Source organism: Olea europaea, chromosome 4 (assembly GCF_002742605.1).
Source record: "Olea europaea var. sylvestris chromosome 4, O_europaea_v1, whole genome shotgun sequence".
NCBI classification, from domain to species: domain Eukaryota; kingdom Viridiplantae; phylum Streptophyta; class Magnoliopsida; order Lamiales; family Oleaceae; genus Olea; species Olea europaea.
In genome coordinates, this window is record NC_036240.1 from 16,248,047 (window position 1) to 16,270,410 (window position 22,364).

The following is a 22,364-nucleotide window of genomic DNA, read 5'->3' on the forward strand; positions in this document are numbered from 1 at the left end:
TAAAATAAAGATCTGTTTATCTGGGACCAACAGATATGCTTGAAGCAAATAGAACAAGAAAAGTCAAAATTCCAATGAAAAGATTGCCTTTGACGAGAGCATTTCTAGACTGATATTGAATCAGATAATCTAATTAAATAAGAACGATGAGTAATAATGGGAGGATGAGTATACCACAATATTGTATTTTGATTTATATTTTTTTGTTTTTATTGTATGAAGAGTAGAATTATAAATTTGTTGTTGAGCATTTATTAAAAATATATTTTAATTATAGCGTGATTACAATGCGGTATAGTAAATATATTAAATTTTGTGGTGGTAATTATCCAGCCACCGTTTGGTTCTATTTTTTAAGCAAAAAAATTAATTTTTTGATTGTTACTTAACATAGTCAGTCATTATTTTGACTCATTCACTTACAAATAAAACATAATTTTCTCTCTGACGGTAAAAAAAATGATTCTCATAATCAGTACCAAACAGGCCGCGAATGTGGCTTGAAATCGTTAGATATCCAAATTAGTTCATGAGGAAATTATTAGAAATGTCCACATTCACATACCCATTTGCAAAAATGTCCACCATTACAAATCCTTGCAAAAATATTCATTTTGGAATAATTTAGAAGAAAATACCCATGTTAACAATTATAATTCCACACAAAGATAAAAATGAACATTTTTGCAATTAAAAATTTTGTTGACCAATAAAATTTTGACACATAACCTGCCTTATTTATTTCAAAAGTGCACACGTCAAATCACAATAAATGTTATTTTTCGCATTGACGTAGAAATGTCGAGAACTATATTTCAAATGTAGAGAAATGTCATATTCGAAATGAAATGTCATTATAGACATCTTATATGACGAGAACAACATTTGATATTTATACTTTTGAAATATAAACGGGGTTCAAATATCGAGAAAGACATTTGAAATGTTGAGAACATCATTTTAACATAACTTCTTATGGACGCTACTTCTTGAAATCCGCAAAAAAATTGGAAAAAAACTAATTACTTCATTTTTTCATTAAAGGCATAATAAAAGGTTTAGTACTAAAAGCCTGTTTGAAAGTGATTTTGAGAATTGATTTTTTGACCGTTAAGAGAAAAGTGGGGTCCACTTGTGAGAGAAGAAATCAAATATGACAGTTGGAATAGTGAAATAACGGTCAAAAAATCAAATTTTTAGGTGAAAAAATCGGGCCTAAACAGGCTCGAAATTTTAAAAATAGACATTTTTGAATTGACAATCACGAAATTGAACATTTTTGAAAATACCCCAATTCATTTTGATTGAAGAGGGAATATTCTATCCAGAAGACAAATTTTACTCTCAGATTCCAAATAAAGAAGATTTCGTAGTTCAGTTGCCACGCATTTTGTTTCCCTCGGATGCCCTAAATGCAAACCTTTTATCTCTTCTTCTACAACCTCTTTCAGGCCTTGGGATGGTAATTTTCTCTCAACTTTTCTCTTACACACACACACACACACACACAAACACACATTTTGACCTTCAGTTTGTGTACTGTGCAGGCTAATTTCTCTATTCAAAATTTTGGGCAACTTCTTGTCGACTAAATCTGTCAGTGGGACTTACGCTTCTGCCGGAGAACTAATTCGTGCGTACTCAAAATCGAATAAAAAATTTTAAAATTTTAAAACCCACAATTCAAATATGCATTATTTATTTCAAGAGATCAGAGAATTACACACACACACACACACACACACACACACTTTTTTAACAGTTTTCATGATTTTCTACGATTGGTTTTAAGGTTTGTTGACTGTGCAGGCTAATTTCTCTATTCAAAATTTTGGGCAACTTCTTGTCGACTAAATCTGTCAGTGGGACTTACGCTTCTGCCGGAGAACTAATTCGTGCGTACTCAAAATCGAATAAAAAATTTTAAAATTTTAAAACCCACAATTCAAATATGCATTATTTATTTCAAGAGATCAGAGAATTACACACACACACACACACACACACACACACTTTTTTAACAGTTTTCATGATTTTCTATGATTGGTTTTAAGGTTTGTTGCAAGCTATTGCATTCTTGGAAGTTATTCATGGGGCTATTGGTAAATAAGCAAATTGACTTACTCTTGTTGTGCTTCGATTAATAAAGTTTTAATATTTATAAATTTTTGCTTTATGTAATTTCGGGTGTTGAATTTCAAGGCATTGTTCCCAGTGGTGTGTTACTTCCTTTGATGCAATGGGGTGGAAGGACTCACTATTTGCTTGCTATCGTTCGTCGTATTCATGAGGTTAATACTTTAACATTTATAGCCTTCGCTTATTCATTAAAACTTATAGCCAAAAGAAAGTAAGGATATGGCAAAAGCATATTTTTTGGATCGGAGATAATTTAATGAATAGTCACTGAACTTTACAATAGGTTACTACTTAGTCATTGATCTTTAAAAAGTTACTTGTTGCTCACTAAATTTTGCTATAAGTTACTATTTACTCTTTGAAATTTAAAAAAGTTACTTATTGTTCACCTAAATTTGAATAAAATTACTTTTTGCTCACCAAATTTTGCTATAGGTAACACTCGTGGAAATGATATGGGTGATTGAAGGGTAATTTTATTCAAATTTGGGTAAGCAATGAGTTTTTTTTTAAATTTTGGTAACCAAATGGTAACCTACAGCAAAGTTCAGTGACCATTGATTAAATTAACTCTGTTATAAATGGTGGAATTTTATACATGGATTGGAGTGTTTCGATGGTGTGCCACATGGGTACTTTCTAGCTTCTCGAGGACTACGACAAGGGTTCCAAACCTAGCCTGTTGATTTTAGCTGAAGTAATCAATTTCTTGGGTGATCGCCCTTTAGCTTGTTGTTTGGCAAAAAAGACTTCCAGGAGTTGGTTTAGTATGATGGGTAAAATAAGCTCCTGGTAAAGGTATAATGAAGTCATAGCTGCCGCCATACGTCTTTCTTCATTGGTTCACATTGTGCTTCCCACCAAACTTGGTAAGGTCATTCGGGCATTCCCTCCAAGGATGATTTACATACAATTCTTGCAAGAGTTAGAAAAGTGTCTGTGGGTAACCTAGTTTCCTGGGTAGTGAGACCAATACGGAAACATATGAGGGAGTATGTGGAAGATTAATTAAAATATCTACATATCGCTACCTATTTAATATGTTGAATAATTAATGTGAGGGGAGAGAGAGAGATAGGACATTGATCCCGTTTGGCATGATTTTTGAAAAGTCAAAAGAAGCTTTTGTGATCAAAAGCTGCTTTTGGACATGTTTGGCTAATTTTATGAATAAAAATATGTAATTTCCTCCAAAAACTCTTTTAAAGAAAGCAAAAGCAAAAAATAAAAGTCATATCAAATGGACCCAATATATAGTGGAGGATTTTTAATTCGGGTTTGGTGCGCATTGAACAAGATTTTAGTTACTTTTTCTTCTTTAATAACATGCGGTGCTATCTAGTCCTCCTTACTAGATATTATTTAAGCTCTTTGTTTTCATCAGATCATAGTGAGGTTGCAATTCTTTGGCCATTTCGTTTGCAAGTCATAAAAATTCTTCTATTTCATAATGTAGGTCCAAGAATTACCATCAGTTTTCATAACATTTTTTGCTTGGAGCTTATCTGAGGTGAGTTGGGATCTTTATTTCTTTCCATTTCTCTTTTTGATTGGTTAAATATTTTAAAAACAAATTAATCGAAAAACCTAATCAATTTGAAGTGTAAATGAACTGCTTTATTGTATTCATGGAGTAGCATCTTCATCTTTTCTTAGACATATTATTCAACATGTTAGTGTTTATGCGTATAAGGCTATACAGATTTGACATATTTTTCAGAATACTAATTGTAAAAAACTTAATAATAAAGAAGAAAAATGTTATTCTTAATTTGGAAGCACTAATTCATACTAATCATAAGCTTATATTAGAATGACGGTGAGATGTTTTACTTACATTTGATACAATAAAATTGTTGTAAGTAATGGATTTTCAGTATAAAACTTTGCAACATCTGAAAAATTGATATGAGCGGATACATACCTTATTGCTTTGTTGGTAAGTTGTGGTAGAGAATTAGTTCTTGTACTTGTATAAGGTATAGTGAAGTCATATCTGATCTCAAAAGGTCAAAATTATATGTTGTTTTGCACTGAAGTATGGCGTGTTAACCAAAGTTTCAGTATCAAATCACTATGCCTAAAAACTTTGAGCGATAAGAATAAAAATGGTCTTCAACATGTCCCTTACTGCAGTTTACATCAAAGCATTGGAAAATGCAGGCGGTGAGACGTGAAGTCAGAATATTTTTCTGCTTTGATACTATGTCAAACGGCCTCCATTGTTTCAATCTCTAACAGTCCTAGTGCATCTGGTTTAGCTTACATGTTATCTAGGTCATTTTTAAGTAAGTTTGTTTTTCATCTGATCAGTCCAATCATCTTTTATATGATACAATATTTCACTATCATGTAATGGATGCAGATAATCAGATATTCGCATTATGCTTTGAATTGCCTGGGCACTCCTCCCTATTGGATCACTTACACAAGGTTTGATTTCTTTGTCTAAGCATAGAGAGGAACATGCACTTGGTCGAGAGAATATGCTACTTTTCGCATCTAATTTTTCAATTCGCAACGACTTTTTGTATTGGTAGGTATACTGCATTCATTGTCTTGTATCCAATTGGAGTTTTTCCTGGTGAAAGTAAGACACTACATTATCTTAGATTTGTATATTTCCATATGCTTGCTTCTTTAGTACTCTATCGTTTCACCATCCTTAATATTCTCATTATGAAGTTAAATGGATTTCCACATGTTTTGCAGTGTGGCTCATGTACCAAGCACTTCCATTTATAAAGAAGAAAAACCTCTATGCGAATAGACTCCCTCTCAACTATTATTACTTTGTTGTGGTACGTATAGTAGCCTAAATATTCCAGCACTTATTTAGGTATTTCCTTTTTGATTTTGTGACACTTAAAAGTCAAAACATATGCAATTCCTTTGTCAACTCTATAAAGTTTGGGTTAATGACATCTGCACTGTGAAAGTTAGTAGTATTTTTAAGTAAAACACATTTATAGTTACTGCCAAATCTGCTTGAAAAACGAAATTTTGATGCGATTCAAGCTTAGCTCTCTCTCTCTCTCTCTCTCTCTCTCTCTCTCTCTCTCTCTCTCTCTCTGTGCATATATAGATCAACGAAATTTAGTAGCATAGCATGTATTCATCACGCGGAGATTTTCTCTATAGATTCTGAAATTTAACTTTGGTCTACAATCTCCGTGCTTATAAAATATATACAGCTTCCAACCGACTCCATATTGTCTTTGTTAAAATTATGCAGATCATAAACATGGTCTATATTTTCATTTGGAGAATTACTGGTTTTACACTTAAAAAGATTGGTTTTCCAATGGTTATGTTTCCTTAAGAGATTTATGAAATATCTTCTCATTCATCCCATTAGGCTAGTTGTATTTTCTTCACATATAAAGGCTTGACTACGTACTCAAACTTTTCGCTGTTCATTTTCTGTGCAGGCTCTGCTTCTTAGCTATCCATTTTTGTGGTCGAAGCTTTACCTTCACTTATTCAATCAACGACGGTCAAAACTGGGTAAACACAAAAAGAAGCAAAACTGAACTTGTACAGCCATGTCAAGGCACGGCAAACCGGCGCCATGCCTGTAGAGAAAGTGGGCTGGGAAGGGGCTGGCTGTGCATGCTCAGCCCGGCTTACTTAAAGAGTTATCAGGCAATTCTTCTTGGTCTGTGGATTGTGATCACAGAATCTGTCAATTTATTAAAGATTGTTTATCTATAGCGAGAATAAGAACATGGACAAAGGAAAAATGTCTTGAATGTGAAATCTTGACATGGTTAGACTTGTAGTTTAAGAAGTTATTTGGCAGTGTTTTTCTGATGAATTTTAGCCTAGGTGGGTATACAATGGGCGTTTAGGACGTGAAAAATTACACTTGCGTAGTCGTAATTTTATGTTTGGTAACGTAAACTAAGCAAAGCTTGACATGATTAAAAAAGGTAGCTGAAAATTTGTCTACTATTGTGCTTCCATAACCCATCTGTATGGTGCATTAACCTGAACTATACGAACTTCTCGGTCAAAATGTTTAATAAGGAAAAATTGATGATATTGGAGAACATCAAATAAGAAAACTTGAATTCCAAAGAAGCAAGACAAACGATAACATCAATTAAAAGCCCGAGGCTTTAAATGGGCATTAGAAAATGAAAACAAACATTGCACATAGTTCCTAATACTTGATGAAAGCAGAGATGGATTCTTAGTATTCTGCACTAGTACGGAGTTGTTCATGGCTTTGGTTAATGAACAAGATGTCATAGATCAGAGCAGCAATTCCAGCACCGACAAATGGGCCGAGCCAGAATACCCAGTGGTTGTCCCATGTCCAGCTGACCACAGCAGGGCCAAAAGACACGGCGGGGTTCATGGATGCACCATCGAAGGCACCACCGGCTAAGATGTTAGCACCTACAATGAAGCCAATGGCAATGGGGGCAATGATCCCTAAGTTACCCCTCTTTGGATCCACTGCAGTAGCATAAACTGTGTAAACGAGTCCAAAGGTCATCACTATCTCAAAAACAACTGCATTCCAAACTGTCACTCCAGATGAAAGTGCAAAAGCTGATGTTTCCTGTAAACAAGAATTGAACTTTAGCCTATTTGTTATAGTTATGGACTCGACTTGACTGGATAGTACAGTAAGATTCAACTTACGAGTCCGCCTGTGGCTAACCTAAGAAGCAAGCATGCAACAACAGATCCAAGTAATTGGGCTATCCAGTACAGGATGCTCCTAATCAATGTGATGTGACCACCAACAAAGGCACCAAAGGTGACAGCAGGGTTTACGTGGCCGCCAGAGATGTTAGCACCGACCGAAACCGCCACGAAAAGTGCAAAAGCGTGCGCTATCGCCTCAGCAATTAGGCCAGTTGGCGTGGTCGATCCATTGTTTGTAAGCTTTGCTGTGGAAAAAGTCAAAATCCCAATGATTTAATTCTCGAATTCTAACAACTTAAACTTTTAAATGAATTTGTACAGGATAACTACTTACCGAAAGCCATGCCAGAACCTTCACCAGCAAAAACAAAAATCAACATCGAAATGAACTCGGCCAGGGTGGCCTTGAGGGCTTCCGGCTGACTAGCCTCGGCCAGAGATCCGACAGCTATTCTCGAAATCGGCATTTTTCTTCAAAATTTTAACCTTAAAAACTCAAAAGAAAGCCAATAAGCTGCCCGCCTTTACCTCTTTGTTTAGCTTATTACACTGGTCTCATTTAACAACAGCAGCTATGTATAGTGGACTAAGACATCACATGGCCCTTTATTGGATGCCACTTAGAATTGTCCGTAATGGGGCCGCCAAAATATTGTGGAGTTGCCACGTGGCAATTTGGATGAAGAAAATCTATAGCCAGCCAATTATAGTGTAGAATGATGAGAGCAATGGAAAATTCTGGTAGGCGACCAAAAGTACAAATGATTAATCATAATTAGATTAAAGCGACCGTTTCTTGATTATTAGTCTAGCTGAGCTTGTGATTATGACCTTCCTATTGTTTAGCACAAGTGTAGATAATCTCTAAGAGTCTGAACAACACTCTTGCCGATCTATGAACGAGTAAATTTGATAGAAACTAGTACAAGGTGTAGTGAATGTAATTTCATAAAGGATTTTGAGGACGAAAGTGAGTATAAAAACAATTATAATTCTCTCTCTCTCTCTCTCTCTCTCTCTCTCTCTCTCTCTCTCTCTCTGTGCATATATAGATCAACGAAATTTAGTAGCATAGCATGTATTCATCACGCGGAGATTTTCTCTATAGATTCTGAAATTTAACTTTGGTCTACAATCTCCGTGCTTATAAAATATATACAGCTTCCAACCGACTCCATATTGTCTTTGTTAAAATTATGCAGATCATAAACATGGTCTATATTTTCATTTGGAGAATTACTGGTTTTACACTTAAAAAGATTGGTTTTCCAATTGTTATGTTTCCTTAAGAGATTTATGAAATATCTTCTCATTCATCCCATTAGGCTAGTTGTATTTTCTTCACATATAAAGACTTGACAACGTACTCAAACTTTTCGCTGTTCATTTTCTGTGCAGGCTCTGCTTCTTAGCTATCCATTTTTGTGGTCGAAGCTTTACCTTCACTTATTCAATCAACGACGGTCAAAACTGGGTAAATACAAAAATAAGCAAAACTGAACTTGTACAGCCATGTTAAGGCACGGCAAAACCGGCGCCATGCCTGTAGAGAAAGTGGGCTGGGAAGGGGCTTGCTGTGCATGCTCAGGCAGCTCAGCCCGGCTTACTTAAGAGTTATCAGGCAATTCTTCTTGGTCTGTGGATTGTCATCACGGAATCTGTCAATTTATTAAAGATTGTTTATCTATAGTCAGAATAAGAACATGGACAAAGGAAAAATGTCTTTTATGTGAAATCTAGACATGGTTAGACTTGTAGTTTAAGAAGTTATTTGGCAGTGTTTTTCTGATGAATTTTAGCCTAGGTGCGTATCCAATGGGCGTTTAGGACGTGAAAAATTACACTTGCACAGTCGTAATTTCATATTTGGTAACGTAAACTAAGCAAAGCTTGACATGATTAAAAAAGGTAGTTGAAAATTTGTCTATTGTGCTTCCATAACCCATCTGTATGGTGCATTAACCTGAACTATACGAACTTCTCGGTCAAAATGTTTAATAAGGAAAAATTGATGATATTGGAGAACATCAAATAAGAAAACTTGAATTCCAAAGAAGCAAGACAAACGATAACATCAATTAAAAGCCCGAGGCTTTAAATGGGCATTAGAAAATGAAAACAAACATTGCACATAGTTCCTAAAACTTGATGAAAGCAGAGATGGATTCTTAGTATTCTGCACTAGTACGGAGTTGTTCATGGCTTTGGTTAATGAACAAGATTTCATAGATCAGAGCAGCAATTCCAGCACCGACAAACGGGCCGAGCCAGAAGACCCAGTGGCTGTCCCATGTCCAGCTGACCACAGCAGGGCCAAAAGACACGGCGGGGTTCATGGACGCACCATCGAAGGCACCACCGGCTAAGATGTTAGCGCCTACAATGAAGCCAATGGCAATGGGGGCAATGATCCCTAAGTTACCCCTCTTTGGATCCACTGCAGTAGCATAAACTGTGTAAACGAGTCCAAAGGTCATCACTATCTCAAAAACAACTGCATTCCAAACTGTCACTCCAGATGAAAGTGCAAAAGCTGATGTTTCCTGTAAACAAGAATTGAACTTTAGCCTATTTGTTATAGTTATGGACTCGACTTGACTGGATAGTACAGTAAGATTCAACTTACGAGTCCGCCTGTGGCTAACCTAAGAAGCAAGCATGCAACAACAGATCCAAGTAATTGGGCTATCCAGTACAGGATGCTCCTAATCAATGTGATGTGACCACCAACAAAGGCACCAAAGGTGACAGCAGGGTTTACGTGGCCGCCAGAGATGTTAGCACCGACCGAAACCGCCACGAAAAGTGCAAAAGCGTGCGCTATCGCCTCAGCAATTAGGCCAGTTGGCGTGGTCGATCCATTGTTTGTAAGCTTTGCTGTGGAAAAAGTCAAAATCCCAATGATTTAATTCTCGAATTCTAACAACTTAAACTTTTAAATGAATTTGTACAGGATAACTACTTACCGAAAGCCATGCCAGAACCTTCACCAGCAAAAACAAAAATCAACATCGAAATGAACTCGGCCAGGGTGGCCTTGAGGGCTTCCGGCTGACTAGCCTCGGCCAGAGATCCGACAGCTATTCTCGAAATCGGCATTTTTCTTCAAAATTTTAACCTTAAAAACTCAAAAGAAAGCCAATAAGCTGCCCGCCTTTACCTCTTTGTTTAGCTTATTACACTGGTCTCATTTAACAACAGCAGCTATGTATAGTGGACTAAGACATCACATGGCCCTTTATTGGATGCCACTTAGAATTGTCCGTAATGGGGCCGCCAAAATATTGTGGAGTTGCCACGTGGCAATTTGGATGAAGAAAATCTATAGCCAGCCAATTATAGTGTAGAATGATGAGAGCAATGGAAAATTCTGGTAGGCGACCAAAAGTACAAATGATTAATCATAATTAGATTAAAGCGACCGTTTCTTGATTATTAGTCTAGCTGAGCTTGTGATTATGACCTTCCTATTGTTTAGCACAAGTGTAGATAATCTCTAAGAGTCTGAACAACACTCTTGCCGATCTATGAACGAGTAAATTTGATAGAAACTAGTACAAGGTGTAGTGAATGTAATTTCATAAAGGATTTTGAGGACGAAAGTGAGTATAAAAACAATTATAATTCTATTTCTAATCATAATTTTCACTTAAAATACAGCTTAAGACACATTTTTAGGACATAAAAGGCACTTTATTCAGTGATCAAAACTTGACATTTTAAACTTCAGTGACCAACCAAAGATATGGGAGTAAGTTCAATGACCATTGGAACAATTAATTCCAAAATCCTAATATTAAAATATCAAAAAGAAAGTGAAGAATTTTTTTTTTTTTACTTGGTTGATGAGATTTTATCCCTATCAAATTTCGTCACATCATTTGTTGGTAAACAAATTTGTACGTGACAATGTACATTTAGCACAATCCATCTTTATTTTACATCTTTATGAAATTCATAATCGCTTAGACTTCACAACCCTACTAGAAATGGATGGTTGTGGCTTGAACGCATGGTTGCAATGATGGTGGTTTCACTATGACGACATTTGGGCTTAATGGCTTGAACACTAGAGGTGGCCATGGGTTGTGCTCATCGACGGTGGTGGAGGGATTGGTTTGAAACAGCGTAACATAATATAATATGTTATGTGTAACTAATTATGTTGATTTTTAATGAAAATTAAAATGTTAATTATGGTTAGGGTTGAACAAAACTCTCGAATCGAAGTTAATCTGAACTGAGTGGTTTTTCTTAAGTTAAATATTTGAACGGGTATGAAGTATCTGAATCAAGAACCGACAGATTTGGTTCGATTCTTGGTTCTAAACGAAAAATCGAAGAACCGAATAAGAACCATATCTCCCTAATTTTTTAATTAATTAATTTTAAATAAATCAAATTATTTTATTTTTCTAAATAAATTTGCTAACTTGTTAATTTAGTTCAAATCTAAAAATATGATTTTCCTATTTCTAATTTTCAGGACAAAGCCAACTTAATCAAATTTACCTAAGTTCTATCCAAATCTGTTACTCTACCGTAGTACCGTTTCAATTGTTCTCGAGAAATCGAATTAAAGCTCGACAATTCCCATCTTAATTAATTATTTTGAGTTAGTTATCTTTCTCTTCCTGTGATTTTAACAATCAAATTTATGAAGAATTCAGCAAAGAGATACGGAAAAGACACATAAGATTGGATTACGTTATTTTGTAAGAATTAAGATTGAACATATCATTGGTTGAATTAATGTAACTTTGTAAATATTAAAAAATTTAATTATAATACAGAACTTGGGAATCGAATGAAACCGAACCGAACCGAATCGAACGATTTTTTAATTAAATTTGGACCCAACGGTTCCACTTACTAAATACCAAAATTTTCGGGTCCGATTCGGTCCCGGCCATGTCCAACCCTAATTATGGTCAAGCAGGATAATTTATTTGTAGTATATTTGTGTGAGGTTGGTTTGTAATTATTGGTGGTATAGCTAATGAGTGTGTTTTTACTCACAAGTTATACACATTTTTTAACTTGATTATTTGTTAGATCTTATAAGCATAGAATTTTTTCATGTGTTTACTAGTGTTATTTTAAAGGTTAAGAAAGGTGATGTAGAAATGGTGTTAAAGTGAACAATCAAGTCAAAGACAAATTTTGGGATAGCAAGTCTGCGCCCATGCACTACGAACAACGAGAAAAGTAGATTTCGATAGAGGTAACGCCTCGATGCTGCACCCATAGCACCCAGGCATTGCATACATAGCGCCTACACTGTGTTTCATAGCACCTAGGCGCTACACTATATTTTATTGCGGTGCTTGGGCATTACACATCCTGTTTTAGGGTTACATTGTTTTGGCTCGTGAAAAGCCCATAGAGACTCCAAATTTGGGGAAAAAAAATGAAGGGGAGTATAAATATAAGAATTGAAGACTTCAAAGGGAGATTCCACACATTAAGATACACATAACACAACTTGAGAATTAGAGGTAAATTCAAAAGAAAAAACAACAATACCGGTTTGAAATCAAGATTTGGAACGAGAAGACGAACTTGGTGTAAGATTCATCTATTTCTCTACATTTCAATTCAAAATTCGATAATGTACTCCATTATTGTTATTTATTTTTCTTCATCTATCATGAGTAGCTAAACCTTATATTAGGGTGAATAATGTAATTTATTTAGGACCATTTATTTCTTTTATTCAAGATTCTTGCTATTTTATCATACATGTGTTGATTTTGCTATGAGATTGATGCGTTGAATTACTTGATCACTAATTTGATGATTTTGTGAATTTTTTACAAATCGAAAGGTGAGTTTGAGATTTAAATCATATAGTAAAATCCGATAAATTAATATAATGTGTAGAGATACTTACACTGATTATTGTGGTCATTATATGAATTCTTAGAACTAGTATTTCGTTTAACTAAAGTTGATTCGTATAGAAATATGGGATCGAACTAGTTAAATAGGCTTAATGAAAACTCAAGAGAGGTAAATTAAATACAATAGAATATTTCAGTCAAACACTACATTAGACTTTTGAATCTTGAATTGAGATTTAAAGGTGATTAATAGGTGAAATTGTTCTGCTCTGTTAATAGTTCATTATTTAAGTTATAAATCAATCTTTGTGTGCATGCATATGTTTTCAAGTAGTTATATTAAAATTACAACAAATCATTATTTTTATTTGTTTTCATTAAATAAGAATTAGAAATAGTAAATTAAGTATTAAAGACTAGTTCTTGTGGGGACGATATTCGGACTCATTAGTCCACTTTATTAGTTGTCATGATATCGTACACTTGCAATAGAAAAATACAACAATAATTGATTTTATGTTGATATAGTTCCCTAAATCACAGTTATATGGACAATTATTTTCCAAAACATATTGAATTTGAGAAGATATTTTTCCTCAAATATGAAGGTAACATTGTTTATTTATCTAGCCCGATGTAGTTTTCCTGGATACAAATTAGAATAATTAGGTCCGAGTTGCCAATCCTACAAATAACTGAATAAGTTTGTCTTACCATCACATAACAAACTGTCATTTGTATAACGATAATTTTCACTATGAATAACATTATTCCTTATAAATATGTTGCACTTATAACTAACTGGCCATACTGCCATTTCTTTTCTACAAATAAATTAACATATTAGAAAATTATATTCATGATATATTGATATTGAATAATCAAAATTAATTATGTGGGGTCAGGGCGGGGTTTAAAATTATCAGTTTTTTCAATTACCACATATACTCGTCGTTTATTTATTTTAGTTCAGATGGGCACTTCACTTATTTGGTCACGAATACTAGAAAAAACAAGGGTAAACTCTTACCAACGGTCATTGGCTTCCCTTTTGTGCTTGGAGAAGTACGTACAGGAATTTTGTTTAATAAGATTACATATATAATGTTATTTTATGTAATTCACACTTTCGATCTAAAAAAGAAAGAATTAATAAGTACTCTTTGTTTTAAGATTTTCCTCATTACAGCGAAAAGATTGAAAATTACTCAAATAGACAAATGATAGCAAGTAAAATGTTACATTCCTCAAAGATACATAAAATGTTTTGTTCTTAGTTATGTACGTGGACAAGTAGACAACAAATTCCATTACAAGTCTTCTCTTACGGGGCTTATGTTATCCATTCTTTTCTTGGTTTTCAATGTGTGTTGACTCAAAAGAATGGCGAAATATAGATTTGGTGCACCCTATGACACCTATAGACAATGGAGGATCTTTTAGTTGTGCATGTTAAGGTAATTCCATTTAAGAAGATATTGACAATATCTTTTATAACTTGTCAATATTTCCATTCCCTTCTTCAACATCGGTATCACAAAGTTACCAATTTTTTGCTCCTTAGCGTTGGTACCTACTGCGTAAATAGGGAGAAGGACAATTGTTTAACACCGAACAATAAATATTCTATATAATTTTAAGCACCAAATTGTGTTATCTTTATTGCAACTTTGACATAAACTATTATTATTTGAAAATTTATACAGCCAAAAAAAAAAATTATTATAAAATGAAATAAATCCACAACATTATAACAAGACCAGTTCCAATGTACGTGTTCATAACCAAGAGGTAGAGCATTAAAATTTGTAATTTATTAAATTCAGAAGAGTTTAGTTGTATGATTACTAGAATAGTGAAAAAAGTGGTTCACCGATCAATGCCCCAGATAAGTCTTCATTTTAAAGTACAAATAGAAAATGAACTCACTCTTTATTTTCGGAGCTTAATTTCAAGGATTTATTCCATAAAATAGAAAATAAGATGGCGATTTAGAGGACATTTATGGTTAAATTAGTAAAGTTTTTGAAGCCATAAATAAGGTTAGGTTTAGTCATTCACCTACTATATAGTAATTGTCTCAAAGTAAATAGTTTCAAGCCGCCTTAAAAAGCGCGCTAAGCCAACTTCCAAGCGCTAAAAGAAGAGATAGCAAGACTCTCAATCACGCTTATTTTAGGACAAGTTTCAAAAAAAGTGATGAGTCGAGTTTAACTTGCCACAAACTTGAACAGTATTAACTAGACTCATTGACGATCGTAAGTCACCTCGGGACTTTCTAGACCTCTTTGACTCCACTATAATGATAGCTAGAATAATATCATGATAGAGGCAAAAAGCAAACAGAAAAAGATGGATAAAAAAATAGGAGACATTGAATAAGAGTATGAAACGGGAGGAAAGTATGTTGAAAAGGTATTCATAAAGAGCTACCTTTTATAACTAACAAAACCGCGTAATGAATATATTGGTTTTAAAATTCACCTGGGATAGGAAAAGAAACTCAATCCCTATAAAAGGAATAAAATATAATAATTTGTTCATTGACTATTATTGAGAAAGAATTGCTTGTGTGTGTGTGTTGTGTTTGGAGGGAAAATATTATAAATAAAATTTATATGCAGTAATAAAAGACAAGGTTCTTCAAGAAATGGAAAGGAAAACATTTCATAAGAGTTATGTGATTCTAATTCTTTTGGAAGGTTTTCAAATTCTGTGAATTGGGCAGTGAGAAAAAAATAATCATTTCTTTATTTTTTATTTTTTGCAATTTTCTGCTATATATAGGTTGAAATCCACTTTCTTGAAATTCCCTTTTCCCCCAAGATTTTTTTCTTCACCATTGTTGAAGAGAGATGGAAGAAATGGTTTCTTTATGGAGTTATCAAGACGTAGGCCACTTGCTCATGGTTGATTAATTTTCTTGTTTTGCCTAGGCATATTTACTGAGATTTTTTCAAGTGTTTATATTCTATGCAAATTTGTTCTTATTGTGGCTATGATCCTGCACACTGCATCTTTTTTATGTTGGCTATGAAAGCATTTTGGATGCTTTTTCTTTGTCATAGTGTTTGTAGACATTTCTCTATTTGCTCGTCGCACTCCCTGCTTTTGTGCATTTGTGTCTGTCTGTGTGGAAAATGGAGGGCTTTAACACATTTGGGATGCAAGAATAGTCATAAGATCAAGTAAGAGAGTCGCATAAAAATTGTTTGAGGTTTTTTTTTTTGTTTTTTCAAATAATTTTTTTTTTTTCTTTTTTTTTTTTTTTCCTTTTTTTTTTTTTAACAGAATATTGATGAAATGAATCAGAAGCTTATGTACGCGATTCTTGAACTTGAGAAATTGAGAGTAGATGCAAGCGAGGAATCGAGGAAGAACAAGGAATACGTGAAGCAATTAATCCAACTCCTAAACATTACCATTCAAGAAAGAGATGAAGCTCGAAACCAAATTCAGAAACTACTGGAGAAGTTTATGCTAACTTCATCAGATAAAAGCTCGAATATTCTTCCACTGTTTCATGTCGATAATCCTCCCCTAAAACCCCGCAAAACAAATTCTAGCATAACTGAGTCTACTCTGTCCAACATTTCTTCTCCAGTTGATGTGCTTTATCATGCAGTATCATCTCCTGAATTCTCAAACTTCAACATGCTTTCAACCAATCAGGTCACTTCGAGTGTCTCAAAGATCGATTATGCCTCTTTGATTATTGACAACCTTGCCAAGGGAAAAGTTCTGCCTCAGACAGGAAAATTACTTCGGGCTGTTGTTGAAGCCGGCCCACTTCTTCAAACACTTCTGGTGGCTGGGCCGCTACCTAGGTGGCAAAATCCTCCCCGGATTCAGCCTTTTCAGATTCCTCCAGCTCCTATAAAAGGCTATGATCATGAGAATTTTGCCCAGATGTCTTGTGGATCTTCGCAAATTTCGTCAGCACCTATGTTAGATATCGCAAATGTACCACAGGGATCTAGTTTACACAATGGTTTAATGATGTCTACCTCGACAGATGCTTACAATTGTATACCTTTATCCAAGAGACGCAGTTTCTACTGAAAGTTCAAAGGAGATCGTCCTTCCAATCTTTCTATTCACGAGCCCGGTGGAGGTGTAATTGTTATTGATTTGAGCTTAGATTCTATATTTCATAAAAATTCATTTCCTTCAGTTAAACATCCATTTTTATTTTTAAGCTATATTTTACAATCTAATCCAGTTCCTGCTGCTGCACTTTCTTGGACTTGATCCATTAAGTTTTCAGGCACTCATTCGCAAACTTATTTTATTAAGACTATTATTGGTTTAATTACCAACCCATAAAACATCTTATTTTCACTAATGGAGATGACAAAAAATGCATAAGAAAAGTCAGATTTTGCTGTCATATGTCAATAAAATGAGTTCATATGATCGAATTTCCGACTCTAGCATATTCCACATCAGTTCCTTGTTATCTCCTTTGTACTTGTTAATTAAATATTTGCTATAGATTAGGACAAATTCTTTGTAATTTCTTAGTAATAATCAACTGTGTTAGCTGTTTCATTTAATCATTGTAGACTTCAAAAATAAGGTCTCCTTGATTAATACATTCTTAAATTTTCAGAAAACTTTTATAATGTTCCAATCCCCAACACCTTCTCCAGGGAATGAACTTTCTGACTGGAATCCATGGGTGATGGTTTCGGTTGCCACGGTTTGCATCATAACCCTTTTCTTCAGTTGTTTTAGGATTCTACAATGACAATGCACGCCATCAGTTCAAAGACAATTCCTAGACGACAATCCTGAAGCTTCTCCTTCGCTGCAGTGCGAGAGCCGGGGTCTTGACTCCTATATTATGCACTCAATTCCCATCACTCAGTTTGAGAAAAATAAGGATGAAGAATCTTGTCCAGGCAATACAGATTGTGCTGTTTGTTTGGGTGAATTTGAAGAGGGGCAATGGGTGAAGCATTTACCAAATTGCTCTCATGTATTCCATGTTTCTTGCATTGATACATGGTTTCAAACACATTCAAGCTGTCCACTCTGTAGATCGTTCGTCTACAATCCCGCGGTGCAGCATGAATGTTCAGTGTCGATTTACTCATTGCCAGGAACACTACATCGCGAAGATTTCCTTCGAGAAAGATCCGAAAACTACCATGTTTCTAGGGCACAAATATTACAACATGTTTCAATTTGAAATGATACCGAAAATGGCGGTTGAATATAGTAGCAGACTCAGTCAGTTTATGTTTTCCAGAAGACCATCAGTAACCAATTGAAAATTTTTCGGAAACAGTTCACGTAAACAGCGTATGATTCGGAGTACGGTAACAATGGACGGTGCAATGAACAAGATTTTAGCATTTTTCATTTTATTTAATAATGTCTAATACTATATAATTCAACGTCCCAAATAGTTCCCCTGTTTGATCCCTCAGTGGATCAAAATAACCCACTTTTCGACGATCTTTTCCCTCTGTTGCTCACCGGAGAAAGTCTGATCACTAGTCAAAATGGTTTATGGATTTTGAACGGTTAGACTTAACGAGATAGCAATTATAACCCAAGTAATGATAGGGTCAATTCATGGATTTTTCTTTCTTTTCTTTTGCCTCATTTCACCCAAAGAAGTGAAGGGGCGTTGAAATGGAATAAGGACGAGAAGCATTAAGCTTGCGTCGAGCTATTTTTCTACAAAATCTTTATATTGCCAATTAAGGCAAGAAATGATGTAATCCAGCCGAATGATTTGAGTAATCACATTTTCACATGTCAAATTATTAATGAAAAAAAATAAACGTGACGTGGTAAATAAAAATAAATTCTACTGCCCCTTTCCCTATTATATAAAAAGGGGAATGTGAGGGTACTGTAGAAGCAACAGTGTCTTGATCCATTTTTATTATAATATTTTTGTTTTTTTTTTCAATTGGGGGCCAAAACAACACCGTTTGCTTGATATATATTTTGTTATATACTACCTCCAAATTTACTGCAACACACAATTTTCATTTCTTCCCCACTTCGATATAGATATATATAATAGGGATATAAGAAAAAATTCACATTTTTTATAAAAAAAAAAAGATATAGATAATATGCGACATAATTTTTTTTACAACATATTACTTGTAAGTAAAAAATTTGAAGAGAAAAGAATTAAAGAGAATTTTAAATTGAAAAAAAAAATTATAACGTAAAACTACACGACAAAATAAATAAATAATCTCTCCGTGCACAAAAGCTTTTGCTCCGTGCACGAAGACATTAGTCTCCATGCATGGAGACACTTTCTCCGTGCATGAAAAAAAAAATAAGAAGGACTCCGTGCATGGAGAGAGAAATATATATATATATATATTTATACTTATGTTTTTGTGTTTATTTTCAGGCTCATTGCAGAATATCAAACGAAATTGAAATATTACATTCTTAATATCTTTTTGAAGTACTCGCGGCATAGTATTGCACGTTGTTAACGATGCATGAAACGATCAATCATAACAAATATTATGGGACATCAAAGTAGGCATTTTCAAACTATATTTCGAAATTTTCAATAACAAACTAACTTTAAAAATTTATCGACGATTGTACGATAGTCGAATCAATGAATGTTTTACATCCTCTCGAAACTCATTTTGAGAACTATATTGTAGAGATATCGAATGATCTAAATAAATATCAAAAATAGTTAAACGAACATTAAACATGTGTTAAAAAATACGCATAAATCAATTTTCTTAAAAAATCAATTATTTTATTACTATTTCGAAATTTTTGATAACAAGCTAATTTTAAAAATTCATCGACAATTGTACGATAGTCGAATTAATAAATGTTTTATATTTTTTCAAAATTCATTTTGAGAACTATATCGTAGAGACATCAAATAATCTAAATAAATATAAAAAATAGTTAAACAGAGATTAAACGTATGTGGTATGACGAATTTTTTTCTCCATGCACGGAGTGAATATTTTTTTTTCCATCATTTTATATATTGTATTATTACTAGAAAATGAAATTTTATTTCAAACTATTAAAAAATACTGATTAATAATAAAAAATGTGAAGAAAAAAATTAAAAAGAATTCTAAATTGAAAAAATTATTATTTATAACGTAAAACTACACAGAAAAAAATTCTCAAATCTAATTTTTTATTTGGAATTATTAAGAGAAAAGAATTATAAATTGAAAAAAAAAATTATAATGTGAACAACAAAAATTAAAATTCTTTTTAATTCTTTTTTCTTTAAATTTTTTACTTAAAAGTAACTTTTTGTAAAATATTTTGTTATTTTTTTTATATAAAAGTAATTTTTTCTTATATTCCTACTATATATATCTATATAAGAGTGATTGAGTATGGAGTGGTGGGAGGTATGAAAATTACGTGTTGCAGCAATTTCTTACAGTATAATAAAATATTTTAAAGTAAATTTTTTTATATATTTTATAACTATAAAATTAAATATTATCTGAAATTATTAAAAAATAAAAATACTAATAATATAAGATAGAAAATATTTTTAAGAGGTAAAAAGTTACTTGTGAGTAAAAAAATTAAAGAGAAAGAAATTAAAAAAGAATTTTAAGTTGAAAAGAAAAATTATTTATAATGCAAATCAAAACTAAGTTTCTGTTTAGAATTATTAAGAGAAAAGAGTTTTAAATTGAAAAAATTTTATAATGTAAACAACACAAATATTTAAAAAAGAAAAAGTTAAACGGACATTAAACGTATGTGTTAAAAAATACGCATAAGTCATTTTTTCTTAAAAAAATCAATTATTTTATTACTATTTTGAAATTTTTGATAATAAGCTAATTTTAAAAATTTGTCGACGATTGTACGAATCATAAATATTTTACATTCTTTCGAAACTCATTTTGAGAACTATATCGTAGAGATATTGAATGATCTAAATAAATATAGAAAATAGTTAAACGGACATTAAATGTAAGTGTTAAAAAATGCGTATAAGACGTTTTTTCTTTAAAAAATCAATTTTTTATTACTTTTTATTATTTTTTTCGCAACATTTTTCTTAATACATCATTTTGCTCAAAAAAATTATCGGTATGACGTAATTTTTTTTTCAATTATTTAAAATTTCATTTTTTTTCCAAGTGAAGAACAAAAACGACGCATTCCTCCGTGCATAGAGTGCGTGGATATATCTAATAATTTCAGACAATATTTAATTTTATAGTAATATTTTTAGTAATATTGAATTTTTTTAAATTAAATTTATCTAATGCACGGAGACCTTGGTCTCCTTGCACGGATTCGTGCACAGAGATAGACATGAATATTTTTTTTTTAACTTATGTTTTTGTATTCATTTTCACGCTCATTAAGGGATATCAAACGAAATCGAAATATTACATTCTTAATATCGTTTTGAAGTACTCGAAGCATAGTATTGCACGTCGTTTACGGTGTGTGAAACGGTCAATCATAACAAATGTTATGGGACGTCAAAGTAGGCATTTTCAAATTATATTTCGAAATTTTCTATAACAAGTTAACTTTTAAAATTCATCGATAATTGTACGATAGTCAAATTGATAAATGTTTTACATTCTCTCAAAACTCATTTTGAGAACTATATCATAGAGATATCGAATGATCTAAATAGATATCAAAAATAGTTAAACGGACATTAAACGTATGTGTTAAAAAATACGCATAAGTCGTTTTTTCTTAAAAAAATCAATTATTTTATTACTATTTCAAAATTTTTGATAACAAGTTAACTTTTAAAATTCATCGATAATTGTACGATAGTCAAATTGATAAATGTTTTACATTCTCTCAAAACTCATTTTGAGAACTATATCGTAGAGATATCGAATAATCTAAATAAATATCGAAAATAGTTAAAAGGAAATTAAACGTATGTGTTAACAAATGCGTTTTTTCTCAAAAAAATCAATTATTTTTCTTTTAATTCTTTTTTCTTCCAAATAAAATTAATTTTTCAGTTTTAACGAAAAATTTATTTGTATGTTAAAAAAATTGAAGAGGAAAGAATTAAAAAAAATTATATATAGTGTGGTCTCCGTGCACGTAAGATTATTCAAAATTTTTTTTTATACTTTTTCGTTCTCCATTTTCATATGCTATGGCTACGCCTTTTCAAATCAACTCATTTGTTTATATTATTATATTATATATATAGTGTAGGTTTTTTTTATCAATTTATTTAAATTTCTTTTTAATTCTTTTCTCTTTCAAATAAAATTTATTTAAATTTTTTTTAAAATTCTTTTGCCCTACCAACCTTGGAGTGACTGTTGTATCGTCCGAAAAATAGGTCTGCTGTTAGGGTTTTAATTCTTACACCAACAAGGGCGTTGGTCATCCAGTAAGTGCTACTTCAAGTTATTTTAATTGCAATTATAAGTAAAAAAAAAATCACTTTTAGTAAAAAAAAAATTAAAAATAAACATATTAACAAAAAATATTTATAATATATGTAAAAATTACTTATATAAGTAAAAAAATTCTTTTAAAATTATTTAGAAGTAAAAAATAAAATAAAGTTATGAAAATTGAATGAAGAATATATAAATATTATTTAATTATTGAAAAATTTACTTTATAAATAATTGTTTTTTTTTATCATTTTTTTTTTAAATTTCTTTTTAATTCTTTTCTCTTTCAAATAAAATTTATTTAAATTTTTTTTAAAATTCTTTTGCCCTACCAACCTTG

The 22,364-nt window shown here is 32.5% G+C and overlaps 3 protein-coding genes across 4 annotated transcripts; 1 reads left to right on the plus strand and 2 right to left on the minus strand.

Annotated features, from left to right (window-relative positions):
- The first annotated feature begins 1,310 nt into the window (after positions 1-1,310).
- LOC111393815 (very-long-chain (3R)-3-hydroxyacyl-CoA dehydratase 2) lies at positions 1,311-5,956 on the plus strand. Of its 2 annotated transcripts, XM_023019532.1 has the most exons (10): positions 1,311-1,462; positions 1,548-1,633; positions 2,055-2,102; positions 2,203-2,291; positions 3,596-3,649; positions 4,505-4,572; positions 4,680-4,729; positions 4,852-4,940; positions 5,375-5,431; positions 5,571-5,956. In XM_023019532.1, the coding sequence occupies exons 1-10, from the start codon at positions 1,413-1,415 to the stop codon at positions 5,670-5,672; spliced, it is 693 nt and encodes a 230-aa protein (XP_022875300.1). In that variant the 5' UTR covers positions 1,311-1,412; the 3' UTR covers positions 5,673-5,956. The 2 variants fall into 2 exon arrangements, with proteins under 2 accessions (XP_022875300.1, XP_022875301.1); XM_023019533.1 differs by lacking the exon at positions 5,375-5,431.
- Positions 5,957-6,178: 222 nt separating this feature from the next.
- On the minus strand, positions 6,179-7,396 carry LOC111393813 (probable aquaporin TIP1-2). The gene is made up of 3 exons (XM_023019529.1): positions 7,133-7,396; positions 6,793-7,043; positions 6,179-6,709 (listed from the first exon to the last, which is right to left on the minus strand). Exons 1-3 carry the CDS (start codon positions 7,263-7,265, stop codon positions 6,335-6,337), a joined length of 759 nt encoding a protein of 252 aa, XP_022875297.1. The 5' UTR covers positions 7,266-7,396; the 3' UTR covers positions 6,179-6,334.
- A 1,414-nt stretch (positions 7,397-8,810) lies between these two features.
- LOC111393814 (probable aquaporin TIP1-2) lies at positions 8,811-10,028 on the minus strand. The gene is made up of 3 exons (XM_023019531.1): positions 9,765-10,028; positions 9,425-9,675; positions 8,811-9,341 (listed from the first exon to the last, which is right to left on the minus strand). Exons 1-3 carry the CDS (start codon positions 9,895-9,897, stop codon positions 8,967-8,969), a joined length of 759 nt encoding a protein of 252 aa, XP_022875299.1. The 5' UTR covers positions 9,898-10,028; the 3' UTR covers positions 8,811-8,966.
- Between the last annotated feature and the right edge of the window lie 12,336 nt (positions 10,029-22,364).